General features: G+C 34.5%; 2 protein-coding genes across 2 annotated transcripts; one reads left to right on the forward strand and one right to left on the reverse strand.

The window, feature by feature from the left end:
• The first annotated feature begins 152 nt into the window (after positions 1-152).
• On the forward strand, positions 153-6,788 carry LOC144711691 (TCP-1/cpn60 chaperonin family protein). The gene is made up of 9 exons (XM_078585693.1): positions 153-412; positions 2,251-2,569; positions 3,325-3,673; positions 4,457-4,589; positions 4,662-4,714; positions 4,781-4,883; positions 5,209-5,375; positions 5,895-6,008; positions 6,433-6,788. Exons 1-9 carry the CDS (start codon positions 214-216, stop codon positions 6,601-6,603), a joined length of 1,608 nt encoding a protein of 535 aa, XP_078441819.1. The 5' UTR covers positions 153-213; the 3' UTR covers positions 6,604-6,788.
• A 535-nt stretch (positions 6,789-7,323) lies between these two features.
• LOC144712366 (bet1-like protein At4g14600) lies at positions 7,324-9,987 on the reverse strand. The gene is made up of 4 exons (XM_078586623.1): positions 9,846-9,987; positions 9,491-9,623; positions 8,492-8,548; positions 7,324-7,527 (listed from the first exon to the last, which is right to left on the reverse strand). The coding sequence occupies exons 1-4, from the start codon at positions 9,899-9,901 to the stop codon at positions 7,366-7,368; spliced, it is 408 nt and encodes a 135-aa protein (XP_078442749.1). The 5' UTR covers positions 9,902-9,987; the 3' UTR covers positions 7,324-7,365.
• Between the last annotated feature and the right edge of the window lie 7,900 nt (positions 9,988-17,887).

Raw genomic sequence — 17,887 nt, forward strand, 5'->3', positions numbered from 1 at the left:
AGGGTACACCAATTCCTATTATTACTTGTTAGTAGTAGAGATTCAGTCACCACAACCGAATACTTGAATCCGGGTTTCAGGCTTACCGGGCCAAGATCCGAACCCGATAAGCGTAGGGTTTCTATAAATACAGAGCTCCTTCTCCCTCCTCCAGCTTTCTCTCTCTTCTGCAGCTCTCTTTCTCTCTCTTCTGCTCGCGAGCAGGCGGAGAGAATGGCGCTCGCGTTCGACGAGTATGGAAGGCCCTTCATCATCTTGCGAGAACAGGAGCAGAAGACAAGGCTGCGAGGTCTCGAAGCTCAGAAGGCCAACATCGCGGCCGGAAAGGCCGTCGCTCGCATTCTTCGCACTTCTTTGGGGCCCAAGGGCATGGACAAGATGCTGCAATCCCCCGACGGAGACGTTATCATCAGTATGAGACTAACCCTTGTCCTAGTTTATCTCGATCGAGTTCTTTCTGGATGCTGATCGCAAGGTGTGCAGTGATTTCTGGGGTGGTTAGGGTTTAGTGATGGTGTTTTTTTTTTTGGAAAAATGCGTTTTTGGTGTTTTGTTATTTCTGGTTTCATCAGGATGAGACTAACCCTTGTCGTAGTTTATCTCGATCGAGTTCTTTCTGGATCGCAGGGTGTGCAGTGATTTCTGGGGGTTAGGGTTTAGTGATCGTGTTTTTTATTTTTGGAATAGTGCATCGTTGGTGTTTTGTTATTTCTGGTTTCTCTTCGGTGTTGTGCTTGACATGTGGCGTTTCTGATGCTGGGATCTTTTAGAGAAAGTTTGGATGATTTTCGAATGCTCTATTATCTGCTGAGATTTCTCTGGATGCGTCGATGGCATTTTCATGCTTCTGATTTCTCTTGAATGTAGTGTTTGATATATGACATTTCTGAAGCTGGGATCCTCTATGTTTGATCTAGTGTTTTGGAGAAAGTTTTGGATTATTCTCGAAATGTTCTGTATTTGTGCGATTTCTCTAGATACGGCGGTGGTATTTTCACATTCTGATTTCTCTTGAGTGTAGTGTTTGATATGTGGCATTTTGAAGCTGGGATCTTCTATGTTTCATCTTGTGTTTTAGAAAGAGTTTTGGATGATTTTGAAAATCTTCTACCTTTGTTTCGAGTTCTCAAGATGCGTCGCTGGTATTCTCATATTTCTGAGTTCTCTTGAATGTAGTGTTTGATATGTGGGATTTTGAAACTTGATCTTTTTTGCTTCATGTGCTTTAGAGAAAGCGTTTGATGATTTAATAATTTTTTACATAATATTTTATGCGATTTCTCATCAAGCCTCCAGCTACATACTCCCTTGTCATATCCATGCTCGGTACTGATGTCTCCGATCATTTGATTTGACGTGACTTCCGGGAAGGTTAGGGTTTCACGGATCATGTTCTTTTAGAATATTGCATTGTTGATATTTTCATCCATGCTGGATGCTGGTGTCTCTGATCATATGTTGGGCAGTAATTTGGGGGAGGGCTAGGGTTTAGTGGTGATCATGTTATTTTATATGGATGAATCGCTGTTATTTTTATTTATCATGTTTCTGATTTCGCCCGAATGAAATGTTACGAGGAAATATTTATCATATGTGACATTTCAGAAACTTGGGCCTTTTTTGTTACATTTTGGGCTTTGTGGAAACTTTTGAATGATTTTCTAAATGTTCTACCTTTGTTGTGATTTTTCATCTAGCCTCCGTCTTTCTTACTGGGCCACTAGGATGTGGACTAGATGCTACAATCCCGCATTTCTTATTCTATGCTGGATGCTGGTTTCTCTGATCATATGTTGGATTATGATTTCAAGGAGTTAGGGTTTAAGGAATTTTCTTTTTGTTACGTACGTGCCTGTCATTCTAATCTCCTGCTTTCGTAATGTCTTAAATAATTTTGACGGGCAGCTTTGCAGAAGCTTAGGTGTTCTATCACGATCTTCTCGGTTTAATGTTGTAATCAAGAGAAACTTTTTTAATGATTCGAGAAACAAATCCTAAAATTTTCATAACGGTGACATTTAAAATGTTTAAATATGCTTTCTCCTAGTTCATACTTTTTATAAGGTTTTAGGAATGTTTCACGGACGACTTCCCAGGCGGTTGGAACTTTTGTCATTGTCTTATCGGTGTCCTTGAGAGAAACTCTTGACCTATTCCGGAAACAAATTCAAAAATTTTCTGAATGTTCAACATCTTTAGCGGGTTCTTATTATGTCTAAGCTTTTAACAATCATTTCTTGATTTGTGAAGCAAACGATGGGGCAACAATCTTGGAGCAGATGGATGTTGACAATCAGATCGCCAAGTTAATGGTTGAACTTTCTCGCAGCCAGGACTATGAAATTGGCGATGGTACGACTGGTGTTGTTGTTTTGGCCGGTGCTCTGCTTGAACAAGCTGAGAAGCTTTTGGAACGTGGAATTCACCCAATTAGGGTAGCTGAGGGCTATGAGATGGCTTCTAGAATTGCCGTGGAGCACATGGAAAAGATCTCACACAAGTTTGAATTTAGTGTGACAGATACAGAGCCTTTGGTACGGACCTGCTCAACTACATTGTCCTCCAAAATGTAAGTTTTCGTTTTTTCGTTACTCGAGTCCTATTTTTAGAGAATAAAGTTCCTGAAAGATTTCAAGTGTTCTTTTGTGGATGCTGTTATTGACCCACGTCTTGGCTGAATTTTTTTAAAAATACGATTGTTTTTTCCCTTTAGTTTTATCTTTCCACTATTGATTGTTGATTCCCCTTTTTTGAGGTCTTCATTATACCCTTGCGACAAGTTAACTTTTTCTTTGCGAAATTGCAATCGGCTTTAATTTTATTCTGTCAGGCAAGGCTGGCGAGAAAAAGTTGGTACCCAAGCATAATGTTTTTTGCTCTATCTATTAATTTCTGTTTTATGAAGTCTTTAACTGAGGGAGAATAATTTTCCATGATGATTTTATACTCATGCTTGGTAATCTTCCGTGGCCCTTGTGGCCGGATAAGGACCGGCATGTATTAATCTTTTTTCTCTCAATCAGCGTATGGACCATTTCTTGTTTCTTTTAAAAATCATCTATTTTTAGGAAAGTACAAACAGATTTGGACTTGTTATAAAGATTATTGAGATAGGAAAGATGAAGTGTATTCTCACGATTTGTCTTTCAAATTTCCCTTTAATTCATAAAACTTAAATTCTTCCTCCGTGTGCCTCTGTCATCAAGGATCAACAGAAACCAATCTGTAGAACTATTTGTCAAATATATATGAGTTGGCTAGCCCACATAAATGTTCATCGGTAATTCCATGTTTTACAGTGAGAATGGTCATTCTTTGTTGCAGTGTAAGTCGTCAGAAGCGAGAGCTAGCTGCCATTGCTGTCAACGCCGTGCTGGCAGTCGCTGATCTGGAGAGGAAGGACGTGAATCTGGACTTAATAAAAGTAGAAGGTAAAGTAGGAGGGAAACTGGAAGACACAGAGCTGATCCACGGAATCATTGTTGACAAGGACATGAGTCATCCCCAGATGCCCAAGCAAATCAAAGATGCGAAGATTGCCATTCTCACTTGCCCATTCGAGCCCCCGAAGCCGAAGACCAAGCACAAGGTTGACATTGATACTGTTGAGAAGTTCCAGACCTTACGTCACCAGGAGCAGAAATACTTCGATGATATGGTTCAGAAGTGCAAGGTCAGCACATCATCATCTCTTAATTTTCTTTTCTAATATCTTCTGTCATCAGCTCGATTTTTTTCGAAGAAAATCAGCTCAATTTTCATGGCATGTCATCTTTGGTTTATAGCTCCATATTTCTGTTTTTTATTTAATGGTTAAGGGTAACGGATTTGGGATATGCCCCTATGGTTTACTGTGGTTAGAATTAGTTTTTCTTTATTTAGTTTTTACATTTTTGTGCTTTGTTTTACTTTAATCATATGGTCCTATCGTTCTTTTGCATCAGGATGCTGATTCGCATTGGAATATCCAATTAATGTATTTCAGTATTAAAGTTGGGTGCGAGTAACCCAAATATTATTAAGAATTATTTCATACTAAAAAAGAAATCAATTTGCTTATAGATGACTTATTCGCTCCTTTCCTTAGATCTATTCGGGTGAACCATTTTCTATTTTCCAAATTCTCACTGATTATTTGATTCCACTTGGTTTATGTTATGCGTCATTCTTTTGCATCCTGATATCAAGTTTCTTTTTGAACATTCTGATATCAAGTTAAACTGATGTATCGACTTTCATCGCTCTTAAATCACCATTAGGCATCAGCGGTGGATTGTTAGATTAAAGACAGGATGCCCATTCTAAATGAAGCATGCAAACTGATTCATCCCCACCCTTTAAAAAAGCTCATGAAAGTCATCCCGCACATTTTTCCAAAAAAACTTGTTGGATGTTTACTGAAGAGCACATGATAACATGATATTACGAAATTGAAAGCCTGAAATTATGATAACAGGACGTGGGTGCAACTCTGGTTATATGCCAGTGGGGATTCGATGACGAAGCTAATCATCTCTTGATGCATCGAAATCTGCCGGCCGTCAGATGGGTTGGTGGTGTAGAACTTGAATTAATCGCCATCGCCACTGGTAAACCATATTTTATCTTCAGAATATTAAAAATTATGTAATATAAAACGACTAACTTTAATTGGACTGTAGGAGGAAGGATCGTCCCTAGGTTCCAGGAATTGACTCCGGAAAAGCTTGGAAAGGTAACCCATCTATATTCAATTGTTTTGTGTATTTTTTGTTTATCAATCTGGGAATTTCTTCGCCAGGCTGGTCTCGTCAGAGAAAAATCATTCGGAACAACGAAAGAACGGATGCTGTACATCGAACGGTGCGCGAACTCTAAGGCTGTGACGATATTCATCCGCGGAGGTACAAAATTTCATCTTTGCTCTGCTAATTATAAGCCAATTCTTTCAATGATCTGATTTCTAATATTTATTTGAACGGATGGGACATTAAATAAACAACTTTCGTAGATTCTTTGGATGAACTGATTTCAGAAATTCATTGAAACAGATGCAACATTAAATAAACAACCTTTGCATTCTTTCGATGAACCGATTTCAGAAATTCATTTGGACATATAAAACATTCTAAAATACCGCTCGTTTTCCTTCAACGAACTGATTTCAAAAAAATCATCTGAAGTGACACAAAATCAGCTTTAAGTTACTGATTTGATGGAATTATCCAGGGAATAAGATGATGGTCGAAGAAACTAAAAGGAGCGTCCACGATGCACTGTGCGTGGCGAGGAATTTGATCCGTAACAATTCCATTGTTTACGGAGGCGGGTCGGCAGAAATTGCGTGCTCCATCGCCGTGGAGGCGGCTGCCGACCGTTACCCGGGAGTTGAACAGGTTCTACCCCAACTATTTTGACATTAAATCAATAAATATGTTATCATACATTAATATACCAGATTGCCATCTTGATTTGTGGTGATTGGGTCTGCACTAATCAGAAATAATGAATTTGCTGCCATCAATAGAGGGATATGAAGATTTTTTTGTTTTCCGTGTCAGATAATGCTCATCATTGTCCCGTTTCTGTTCTCTCTATTCTTCTTATACTATTTTGAACGATTTATTCACTAGTAAATTTGATACCGACAGGAACCAAAAAGCAAATGTTGTTTTCTTGTTTTCGATGGTAAACCGTGTTCTACCATTAAGTGGTTCTCAATATTTTGTTTCTTAATTAATACTATCATAGACGGATGCGATGATTCTTTATTTTCTCTTCAAGTTAATACAAGTTGTTCTTTCTTAAACTAAATTATTCACTTGTTGATTAATCAATAGATGTTATTTTTACCGACTGATGAGGTGTTTGTTTAAATTAATTAAAAAATGGTTAATTTGTTTATTGTGGGCCAGTATGCGATAAGGGCATTTGCTGAAGCTCTGGATTACGTTCCAATGGCGCTGGCGGAGAACAGCGGCCTGCAACCGATTGACACGCTGACCGCAGTCAAAGCCCAGCAAATCAAGGTCAATTGTTTATATTTGTATTTTATGTTACTTGTATACTTTTATATTTATATTCTCATTTACTTATATATTTATATTTACTTTGATAATTAATTTTATAAATAGTTTTAACTAATTTAAATATAGTTTTATATATTTATCTAAATAGTGTTATAATCGTTTTTTAATTCATTTAAAAATTACTTGTATATAATGAATACTTAATTTATAATCACTATAGATTATAATTTATTTAATTATTAATTTGATAATTAGTTCTATAATTTGTTTTATAAGTAGTTGTAGAATTTCTTTTTGAATTAATTTTAGAGTTACATTTATATTAACTTTTACTTTGACAGATAAAATTTAATTTGAATTTGAATGTTTATATTAGTTTTGACGTTTAGTCTGTTTTCTTTTGGGGGTTCATATGTGGAATCAGGAGAAGAACCCGCACTGCGGGATCGATTGCAACGACGTGGGGACGACGGATATGCGAGAGCAGAACGTGTTCGAGACGCTCATCGGCAAGCAGCAGCAGATCCTCCTCGCCACTCAAGTCGTCAAGATGATCCTCAAGATCGACGACGTCATCACCCCCTCTGAGTTTTGATGAATTTGATCTAGATTTTGATACTTTCCTCTCTTTCTATCTCGGTATAGAAAGGGATAAACGACTTGGATGGAATTTTCTCTTAGAGATGTCCTGTGGTGCAGGTCATTATATTATTTATCTTTGGGTTAGTGTGAAAAAGAATTATTTTTTTCAGTGATTGGATTGAACTAAATTTTATCTCTCACCTTGGGCATAATGAGAGAAAGAGCTTCAAATTTCAAAGAGAGTTTTCAGTTGTGGAGTTTTATAGAAGATAGTTTGAAAAATGACATCCGAGTACTCGAAAAATGTCCCAATTCTGCTGAGCCTTAATTTGTAGTCTTAAAAGGATATCAGTAGCTTTTTATTTAGTTAAAAAAAGCAACAAATTCCTCAAGATTTTGCTGATAAACAAATTTTTAGATGGGAGGCAGAGTGATCGGATTGGATGCACAACCATCAATCCGCTCCGAATTTGATCTGATTTTTATATAACAAGTTCTTGGGTAAGTTGTATTTAATTGACCCATCATCTAAATTCATATATTTTCGAAGATTCCGACCAAATACATTATTAAATTCATCAACCTTCTCAGCCAATCCAATCTTCGAGCATACTAATTGATTTCATAATCCTAGAAAGGACAATAATACATTCCGGTTTTTGGGAAAAATAACAGTGCCTTTTTAGATGAAATATTTTTACACGGGATTTTTAAGTGGGGTTTTTCTCCAAAATTGAGTTTAGAATGTAATAGTTTTCATTGATGGTAGTAGTTTTCATATTTTGGAAAATTTGGACCACAAGTAGACGAGAAAGAAACAGAGAAGAGCGAACATGACGACGTGCACGACGTGGTTGGAGCCCTGCTGGAAGATCCGCTTGTTCAGCCTTCTCATGTTGTTCTTCAGGCCTGCTTGAGCTTTTGTCATCGTATTTTGCTGTTTTTTTTAATCATTGATAAAATATGGGTTAAAATCAGCGAAAAAAATGATAAAAAATTAAGTTGCTTGCAAAAATATCTTCTAAAGTACGAAATTTAACCTTAAATCAGTGTTGGGTTTTTTGATTCCTAGTATTATGGGCTAGACCACAAAAAAATTATTTTTCCAACGTAAAAAAGACTTGATTTTCCCAACGGTAAATAGGGGCCTATTGACAACGATCAGGATTGATCTGACCGGCAGATCAATTTAAATTTATTAGAATTTTGATCAATCCAGGATCGATCACGATTTATTGAGATCGACCAAAAAATAAAAAAAATATCAATCGATTAACCTTAAAAGATTGAAATGCTTCTTGCTTTCACTCTCTCTTACTATAGTACAGATAAAAAAGATCGAAAAATCATTTTTAATGGGTAGATCAAATAGAGTTGGTCCATTCCACTAAATGGGCCCACCGAATTGGATCGGCCATTGATCGTAGATCGATCGGCTCATTCTAATCTCTGTACTGCCATGTTGATTGATCGAGTCATCCTACCCTGTCATAGATCAAGGTCATTAGATTGATATAAAGATTGATCTAGCTAACTTTGATCTAACCTTGACCTAGGTAATCCGATCCAATTGCTGACCCTACCTGTTAACAGATTAATTTTATTTCTTAATATATGTAACATATGAAGCTAAAATATGTTCATCTTTGACACCGGGGTTTATTTCGAGAAAATTTTGAAGTCACAGAAGAGTCATAAAAAATATCAAGGAATGTTCTCGTGGGAAAACTTATGTTATTTAAAATGTAAATCTAAAATAAACTTGTATATAAGTTTAAGATAAATTCTAAAAAACTCAAAAAAAAATACCCAAGTAGATTTCCACTATTTTATTGGTTTGAAGTAATATCATAATTCAATAAAAAATGTGAATTAAGGATACACATGGCGATCAAGCTTACCAGCTGAGCCAGCAGGTTGTTCTGAAGCTTCGCCTCAGTCTCTATCTCAAGAGCAACCTGAAAAATATCGTAATGGAATGAATGTCACACCCTTGAGAATTAAAAGATGATGAAATAATATTCAAGAATTTTTAAGAAAAAATGGCTCAAACTTTTTCATATTTATTCATTATCGTGAATGCACTATACTGCTTGAAAAACAAAGTTTTAAGCAAAATTTAAATCAAGAAGCATGAAAAACGAAGTAAAGAGATTTTGACATTTGGAGAACTAGGTTTGAGTGCGGATACAAACCGTCTTTCAAAATTTTTTTCTCTTAGTTCAAACTACCTTTATTTATTTATTTCTGGACACTAGACTATAAAGAATAGAATCAAAGTCGTTGTTTCATCTTCATTGAAGTTGTAACATCCGTCTGAAGATTGATGGTCTTCTATAGTCGATAATCATCTGACTCAAAGAGTTTTCTTGCATCAAGAAGCATTAATGCGTTTTTGGAGCATTTTAGAAACAATGATTTAAAACCATCCAGAAGAAACATCCCAATTTGTAAATATGATGGTATTTTCTGCGTCCCTCGACAAATATTTCACATTATTACAGGGAATTTCAGGGTTCATCGAGAAGCTTTATAAATAATACCACAGACTTCCAAAGTAATCAAAACAAGAGAAAAAATACTCATTCTTCCCACCCTTTCTCATATATCAAAACGTTCCTCCAAAAGCCCTCATCCATTTTATTTTGACATTTGTTCTCTGTTTTTTATAATCAGTGTAGAAACTTGAATTTCAGTCAACCATTTTTTAGCTGCCTTTGAAAAAAAAAGACTCCCAGAATTCATCAAATTTGTATGATTTAAAATTTGAATTCATGATCGGTATGTTTTCTTGATATTAATCTGTTGAAAAAATGATGAATTACAGGTCAAGATCAAATATTTTAGATGGTAAATGACACCGTGATGCAGAACCTAATATCCAGAAAAAAGATACTCACGCCTTTAAGCTGGCCAATCTGCCGGTGGAGAACACTAATACGATCATCCAAGTCCACATGCATTGGATCTATCTGCAGCTGTACATCTCCACCCCCCGAACTGCTTGCCACGGATCTCGCGCTGATACCCTCCCTAAAATTGAAATAATACAAGATTACCACGCCCGAATCAACCGCGGATCAGCTTCAACAATCAAATCTCTTCTGTATTTCAGGCAATTGACCATTCACAAGAAGAACCCACCCACGGGGTCAACAATAAGACAAGAAATTGACCATCCTGAGGTTGGATCTTGCTCAGAATCTAAATTCAAGCAAGATTTTCGCGGATTGGCGACGTGGGTGGTCGAATTACCTCGATCGAAGAGGACCGCTTCCATAGATACCTCCTTTCGGGTAAGAATCCGACATCCGCGACGGCGTTGGGGAAGAAGACCTGACCAAGACACGCTTACACAGAGAGAGAAAGAACTATCTTGAGAGATATATAAAGATTTATGAATAGAGATAGAGAAATGTTATACAGTGAATAGTTTAAGAGAGAGAGATGAAATAGATGTTAGAAAGTGCAGTATATAAGAGATAGATAGAAGAAAGGGATGATACAAAGTTAGTCAATAGTATGAGAGAGAGGAAAGTGATGATATATAGTAAATAGGATGGGAAATGGAGAGATGTTTTACAGTGAATAGTTTAAGAGAGAGAGATGAGATAGATGCAAGAAAGTGCTGTATTTTAGAGAGAGGAAAGGGGTGATAGAAAGTTAGTATGAGAGAGATGATATAGAGTAAATAGGATGAGAGATGGAGAGATGTTTTACAGTGAATAGTTTAAGAGAGAGATGAGATAGATGCAAGAAAGTGCTGTATTTGAGATATAGAGGAAAGGGGTGATAGAAAGTTAGTATGAGAGAGAGATGAGAGAGATGATATAGAGTAAATCTGATGGGAGATGGAGAGATGTTTTACAGTGAATAGTTAAGAGAGAGAGATGAGATAGAAGCAAGAAAGTGCTGTATTTGAGAGAGAGGAAAGGGGTGATAGAAAGTTAGTATGAGAGAGAGATGAGAGAGATGATATAGAGTAAATAGGATTAGAGATGAAGAGATGTTTTACAATGAATAGTTTAAGAGAGAGAGATGAGATAGATGCTAGAAAGTGCAGTATTTGAGAGAGAGGAAAGGGGTGATAGAAAGTTAGTATGAGAGAGAGATGAGAGAGATGATATAGAGTAAATAGGATTAGAGATGAAGAGATGTTTTACAATGAATAGTTTAAGAGAGAGAGATGAGATAGATGCTAGAAAGTGCAGTATTTGAGAGAGAGGAAAGGGGTGATAGAAAGTTAGTATGAGAGAGAGATGAGAGAGATGATATAGAGTAAATAGGATTAGAGATGGAGAGATGTTTTACAGTGAATAGTATAAGATAGAGAGACGAGATAGATGCTAGAAAGTGCAGTATATAAGAGAGAGAGATAGAAGAAATGGATGATAGAAAGCCAATAGTATGAGAGAGAGGAAAGAGATGATATCGAGTAAATCTGATGGGAGATGGAGAGATGTTTTACAGTGAATAGTAAAAGATAGAGAGATGAGATAGATGATAGAAAGTGTAGTATAAAAGCGAGAGAGAGATACAAGAAAGGGATGATAAACAATTCAATAATATGAGAGAGAGGAAAGAGATGATATAGAGTAAATATGATGGGAGATGGAGAGAAGTTCTACAGTGAGTAGTAAAAAATAGAGAGATGAGATAGATGATAGACAGTGCAATATAAAGAGAGAGAGAGATAGAAGAAAGGGATGATAAAAAGTCAATGATATGAGAGAGAGAGAGGAAAGAGATGACATGGAGTGAATTGGATGAGAGATTGAGAGATGTTTTACAGTGCTATTGATAAGCCAAAAATAGGGGTGATTATCCAATTTTTATCCATTGTCGTTGTTGATTTCAGCTTATGCAATAAAATTTATAAAACCCTAAACTTAAGATGTATAATGATGAGTATAGGGATCGTCCAAGGGAGGCTAGTAAGGCAATTCAATTATTTATCCAATCTATGTATCTGGCCCTAATTAGGGTTAATTTAATCTTCAATAAATATCCAATTAACATAATTATATGGAGAATTTAAAAAGGAGGGTAGAGGAGATGGAAGAATAGAAGAATGTGTGATTCTCTAAATTGACATCTTTGATCCGATAAAAATGATCAAAGGAGTCAAGTAGAGGGATTAAGAGAAGAATTAGTTTGTTTTGGTGAGACTGGAATCCAAACAAACTAACTTACTATCTCATAACTATAAAATAATCTTTCCTAGAAATTAAAATTATTATTATTATTATTTTATTCTTAATTTTCAAGTGGAACTGTTAGATCAATGCAATACACACTCCTCTTAATCCTAGAAAGGGCCAGTACAAATCGCTCAAGCCAAGAGATTTAGAATTTTCAAACCAAGATCAATAATAATAATAATAAATCACCAACAAATAATCCCAAACACACTAAAATTCAAATACAATAATGTAAAAAATACCAAATGAAGTTGATCCAGATGTGAAAGAGCCCCTTCCATAATGACCTCCTCTTCTCGAATTTCTGTTTTTAAACTTTTGTTAAATGGTAAAAATTACCATATACTCCCAATAATTAATTAACTTTTATCCATTCGTGTAGGCTTTAGCTGAATGATCCGACATACAGATAGAAAGAGGAGATCGAGACGAGCAAACCCCTAAATTTTGAGCTCAATCTGACTTGAGGATTAAGAGTAGTTAAAAAAAGATTATTGACCAATCCTAGCTGTTGGATCAATATAACAAATTTTTAATTAAATTTCAATTTACACTCAATGTCGTGTCACTTTTTGATTGGCTGGAAAAATTTAGACTCATTTTTTTGGGTTTTCTCTCAGCGTGCCATGTACCCCGGGCTGAAAGTAAGAAAATAAACTAAATCAGTACAAATACATATCGATTTTCACGTACCTGTGCATTTTTACTGACGACACCCACTCAGTGTGGCCACATCAGCTCCCATGCGTGCATCTTTGTATGCGCAGCACGGCCAATCACATTTGCTGCCCAAAAGAGATGCCTTGGCTAATCACGTTTAAGCCGTCGGGTTCCCTTTTGACAGCCGAGATTTTGCCTTGTGTCTCCGCTTACTCAGTTTCTTGTCTTTTTAAAAAAATTCCTTACCTTTATTGGCGCGCACAAACCAATGCCACCCAAAAGTATTTAGACATATGCCCCTCCGCTTCTCTCTCTAGATTTCCCTAAAAAACATCGAAAAATTGATATTAATTCAGAATATTTTTAATTGGGCATTTACGCCTGAGAGCTATTTTAAGGGTACATTTGAAACCAAAATTTTAAAAGAGTCCCTCCAACTTTAGAAATTACTTTAAACTCCTATTTTTCTTATACTTATATACTTTTTCTATTTAAAAGTTCATTTGTTTCTCAAATAGATTCCCAAAAATTTCAATTAAGTGATAGAAAAATCTAGAAAATTCAGTAATTCATCTCCACATTAATTAAAATCAAATTTAGTTTTTAAACCTTACATTTCCATTTAAATAGAGTTATTCCAAGATTAAAAAATTCCATAAAATTCATAAATTAACAGAAAAATTATAATAAAATCAGAATTCACTTGGAATAATAATTAACATGTAAATATATGATAAAAACCTTATTTTAAACTCTTTTTAGATGGATAAATTTGTGCTAATTACTTGAATTAAACACCGAATTTAGGGTGCTATCAAATATTATAAGAGAGTGATGAAACAGATGCTAGTAAGTGCAGTATACAAGAGAGAGAAAGAAAGAGGAAAGGGATGATAGAAAGTATATAGGATGAGAGAAAGATGATAGAAAGTAAATAGTATAACAATGAGAAAATGGATGATAAAGTAAATATAATGAGAGAGAGGGGAAAGAGATGATAAAAAATTAGTATGAGAGAGAGAGAAAAAAAGCGATGATATAAATCAAACATTATGAGAGAATGTGGGAGGAAAGAGGTGGCAAAAAGGAAAGTTTGAGAGAGAGAAATAAGATAGGGTAGCAAGATAATAGTATGAGAGAGAGAATCAAGATATGGTACAAACATAATAGTATAAGAGATAAATGAAGATATTCTATAAATGGAACACATGGAGAAAGGGAAAGAAATACCAGAAAGTGACGAGTGTGTGAGAGAGGAAAATTTTGGGTTTTAGATAATTTTTATAAATAATTTTTAGAAAAAGTTTGAATTGTTTAGTGAGAAATCCTAATTAATTCTAATAAAGTACCTGAGCAAGCACTTCATGAGCACCAGGTTATGGTTGATAGTGGAGGTATGGATGGAGTGGAATGGATGAACAAAATATTATCACTTGTTGCGGTGTAGATGGTGGCAGTTACGCGCCAATGCCGAGCTGGGACAGAAGACGCATACTTACCAATGCTAATGCAATGCAGATTATGCAGATACACACAAGTGAGCAACAGGATGGTAAAAATTTAGGCTATTGGCGATGATAACCTAGGAAAAAATACGAAAACGTAAGCTGAGAAAGACACATATCACACTAACCTTATTGTAACATAGCCAATGGGCCAACTGGTGATTTTTATTCATGAGTCTTGATCTGAGAATAACACCTTCAATCCTACGCTTTTGGAATACAAGAATGAACCCAAACAAGATTTTGAATGAGCAAATAATTCCATTAATTGAAAGTTGGAACAAAATCAAAGGGTACCTGTTTTACAAGGATCTATATATAGATTTGGTATGGTAGATTTTAGAGGAGATAAATACAGAACTACCTCACAATTTTAGTTCAAAAATCCTCCCGAACTCTTAGATATCATCGTTTGAAGTTGGAGTAATAGGTGTTATCTGATTTTCTTTCCTATAATCCATGTGGCAGATTACCAGTGTGGCACAAAAATTCTCGAAGACTTGAAAAAGTCACAAAACCCAAAAAAGTATTTAAATAATTTCAATTTTATGATTTCTAATTTATTAAATTATTTTTTATTTATATAACGTCATAAAATTCCATAAAATACCAAATAATGTGGAAAAATCAGAAAATCATTAAAAATATAATAAACCATGAAAATATTTAAATAAATATAAATTTATATACTGTTATTTATAGAATCAGTTCTTTATGAATTTAATGTCAGAAAATTATCTTAAAATAATAAAAATGAAAAATCAAAATATCCTTCTAAAAATATTGTACAACCTAAATATATTTTTGAACTTAAAATAAAATATGATAAACTTCTTATTCATGAAATTAATGCAAAAAATTATGCTAAAATACTGTAAACTCAAGAAAAATCAGAATCTCATTTATAGTAAATCCTTTTATGATATAATTAATTGGTTTTATGATCACTTGAATGAAGCTATTCATATGAAATAATTGAAATTACTAAAAAAATATTATGTTATTTTTTTTATAAGAGAAAGAGATGTAGATGTTGAGGAGTGCTTTAAGAAATTGGAATACAATATGTAGAGAGAAAGAGCTGTAACACAAATAAATACCAACTAACTTATGAGCTTCATACTCATGGTCTATTTTGACAACAGACTAACTATCAACTAGTTTTTGTTCTGAGCTTTGAACATAAATAATTCATCACTCTTTTTTCCGATAATATGTTAATAGGCTCAATAAGCAGTAAATGAAGCTATATAATTTTCATAAAAATACATGGACTGTAAATGAATCACACATGCCAAATTGTATCCATTGTTAGTATATATTCATTACAATGCTTTTTTAAGTCCATGAATATATTCAATGACTTGGGAAATTTATGATGAGATCATGATACAGTGAACACTTATCTTTAAACAAGTACCTTTAATACTTGATGGGGACACCACAATATCTGAGTAAAATAACACTATCTAGTATCCCTCATATGATAAGAATTCCAATCCTGTGGTCATTAGTATAGATGCTGATATAGAGAATGCTCTTTGGGAAAATACTTCACCGAATTCATACATATATGCGTATGAACCATTGAGCTAATATTTTACCAAACTAATAATCATATTTTTTCAAATCATAATTGCGTACATGATCCTTAAAATCAATACACCAAAGACATTCTGGAGAGTAGCATTTTTTTGACTAAGGGGGCTCAAATCAATCTTAGTTTGGATGTTGCAATAAGTCCACGAAGGTGATTGTGTAATCAAGATGTGATTGCATGTCTTTGATATAAGAGGACACATCTCAAGGGAGATGATGCGATGATATCCTTATCCAACGAAGTAAAATATTGGACAAAGTTATCTAATGCTTCTCCAAATGCATCATTAATTAGGATGACTGATGAGGATTTGACAATTGACCAAAGGGAAAGTCATCCCAAGGGCATCAAATGGATGAAGGATTATACACACATTGTAAATCGTGATGGGAATGTTATATGAGAGAGTTTTATCATACTCCTTTGTATCGTTTAGGGCACATGTATAGCTTGGCACCCAAGTAGGTAATGCCTTAACCAATTGATTAGGCTAAATCAAGATTTGATCCATTAATCTATATGTTGATATAGTGAAGCAACAAGGTTGGACAACGAAAGTTATCAGACCATTAAAGTCATTAACTTGTTTGACATTTGACTTGAGGGTCACACACAATATTTTTTAACAACATTAGTTAACGATATCTGATTTTGAGGACTTCTTTAAATTTTTTGGGAGATGATAATTTTATGAAATTATTATAGAGAGTAAAAATAGGGGAGGGCTGTCCACTTTTGATACCCTTGTGAGTTAGTCTTGGATGCCATCCTCTCTCTTCTCTTGTGTTTCTACCACTATGAGAAAATCTCAAATTTTGAGATACATGATTCGAGGGAATGGTGAGGAGATCCAACTCTTTGAAGAGCATGTTGATACATCCAGATGCTGGACATGTGATTGGCTCAAATAAGTTCATCCAAGGAACTTAGAAGTCGAGAATTCGATCCTGGTGAGGTGATGTGATTATCCATGTTTTTGGTTGTAAGATCCATCTGAAGAGCCTGTGGATACATACAAATGTCAGCCATGTGAATGAGTCAAGGATACTCATCCAAAGAACTAATAATTCATGAATTCGATCCAGACAAGCTAATGTGATCATTTATGCATTTTCTTGTAAAACCCGTCTTCCGCTATACAATCAATTTTGGATTGAGTCGATCAAGGGCACAACTTACATCAGAAATAAACCCATATACATATATATATATATATATATTAAGGATTAGTTATATATGAATTATTTTGAAACAAAAGTTATAAGAAAAATGTGCTAAAAGTTATTAAAAAAGTGTATGAAGATTTCTTTAAAAAACTTTACACCAGTTTTGATAAATTATTATACATATTTGATTCATACCTAAGTTATAAATGATGGAACTTCTGAGACTAATACTTCTTAATATAATATTTTGAATCAAATGAAGCAAAAAACTCTTATTTTTTCATTCTTCACAACGGATTTATAGAAGAAATATTGGAAAATTTTATTTCTTAATATTTGAACAAAAGCACAAAAAGTGTGACCATATTTATAAATCACAAATCTATAGCAACCATGTAATTTATTGAATGAACTATTTTGCTTTCAAATTGATTTTGTATCATTTCTACCCTTAAAAGCAAATGGTGCTCCGAGTAGATACATCTCTTTAGTTCTTTAGAAGCTACCAGGAAATGGTAGTGGCAATTTTATTTCATTTCTCTGTCCAAATTAAAGTTCTACTTTGACTTTTTGTGGAAATTTAATCCCCATTGTTGCAAAATTCCTTCATCACAACATCCAGGCAAAAAACATAGAGAAACTTATCAAACATAGGGATAAATAAACAAAGAGTGATTTATGAAGTGCAGAAATTCAACTCCTGGCTTGAGGTAACTTGAGAACTATTTCTATACAGTAATCATGGTTTCAGGTTTGAGCTATTTAACAAAAGAGAAAAGGTTAACTATTGGCTTAATTAAATTTCAAGAAACTATTTTAGTAAATTACTACCTGATTTTTAGTAGGATTGGAGAAGTTCAGAGTAAATACAAAAGATGTTTGAGAAGAGTCAGGCGACAAATCAAATATAAATTTGGAATAAAAAAGTCTGTTCCAAATGTACAAAAAGTAGACAAAAAGAATTAAGGAGTCTATTTCTAATACTATGGGTTTATACTTTTTCAGTTTTTAGTGAAATTCTAAAGGATCAGATATCATAAAACTAGAAAAATGTAGACAGAAAAAATCTTTGGAGAGGAGCACATTGTTTGTATACTGCAAGTGCGCCAAGTCATATTCAACTGTTTGGATTACATTTTGAGCTAATGATTATCCAATTATGTGG

This window comes from Wolffia australiana, chromosome 14 (assembly GCF_029677425.1).
Source record: "Wolffia australiana isolate 7733 chromosome 14, ASM2967742v1".
NCBI lineage: Eukaryota > Viridiplantae > Streptophyta > Magnoliopsida > Alismatales > Araceae > Wolffia > Wolffia australiana.

What these genes read in the sequence shown, in the direction of transcription:
- LOC144711691 (XM_078585693.1), top strand. Translation starts at nt 214, where the DNA reads ATGGCGCTCGCGTTCGACGAGTATGGAAGGCCCTTCATCATCTTGCGA. An exon ending in ATATGGTTCAGAAGTGCAAG is followed by an intron (nt 3,674 to 4,456) that starts GTCAGCACATCA and finishes TTATGATAACAG; the next exon opens with GACGTGGGTGCAACTCTGGT. An exon ending in ATTAATCGCCATCGCCACTG is followed by an intron (nt 4,590 to 4,661) that starts GTAAACCATATT and finishes ATTGGACTGTAG; the next exon opens with GAGGAAGGATCGTCCCTAGG.
- LOC144712366 (XM_078586623.1), bottom strand. Translation starts at nt 9,901, where the DNA reads ATGTCGGATTCTTACCCGAAAGGAGGTATCTATGGAAGCGGTCCTCTT. An exon ending in AGATTGGCCAGCTTAAAGGC is followed by an intron (nt 8,549 to 9,490) that starts GTGAGTATCTTT and finishes GATATTTTTCAG; the next exon opens with GTTGCTCTTGAGATAGAGAC. An exon ending in ACAACCTGCTGGCTCAGCTG is followed by an intron (nt 7,528 to 8,491) that starts GTAAGCTTGATC and finishes TAAAAAAAACAG; the next exon opens with CAAAATACGATGACAAAAGC.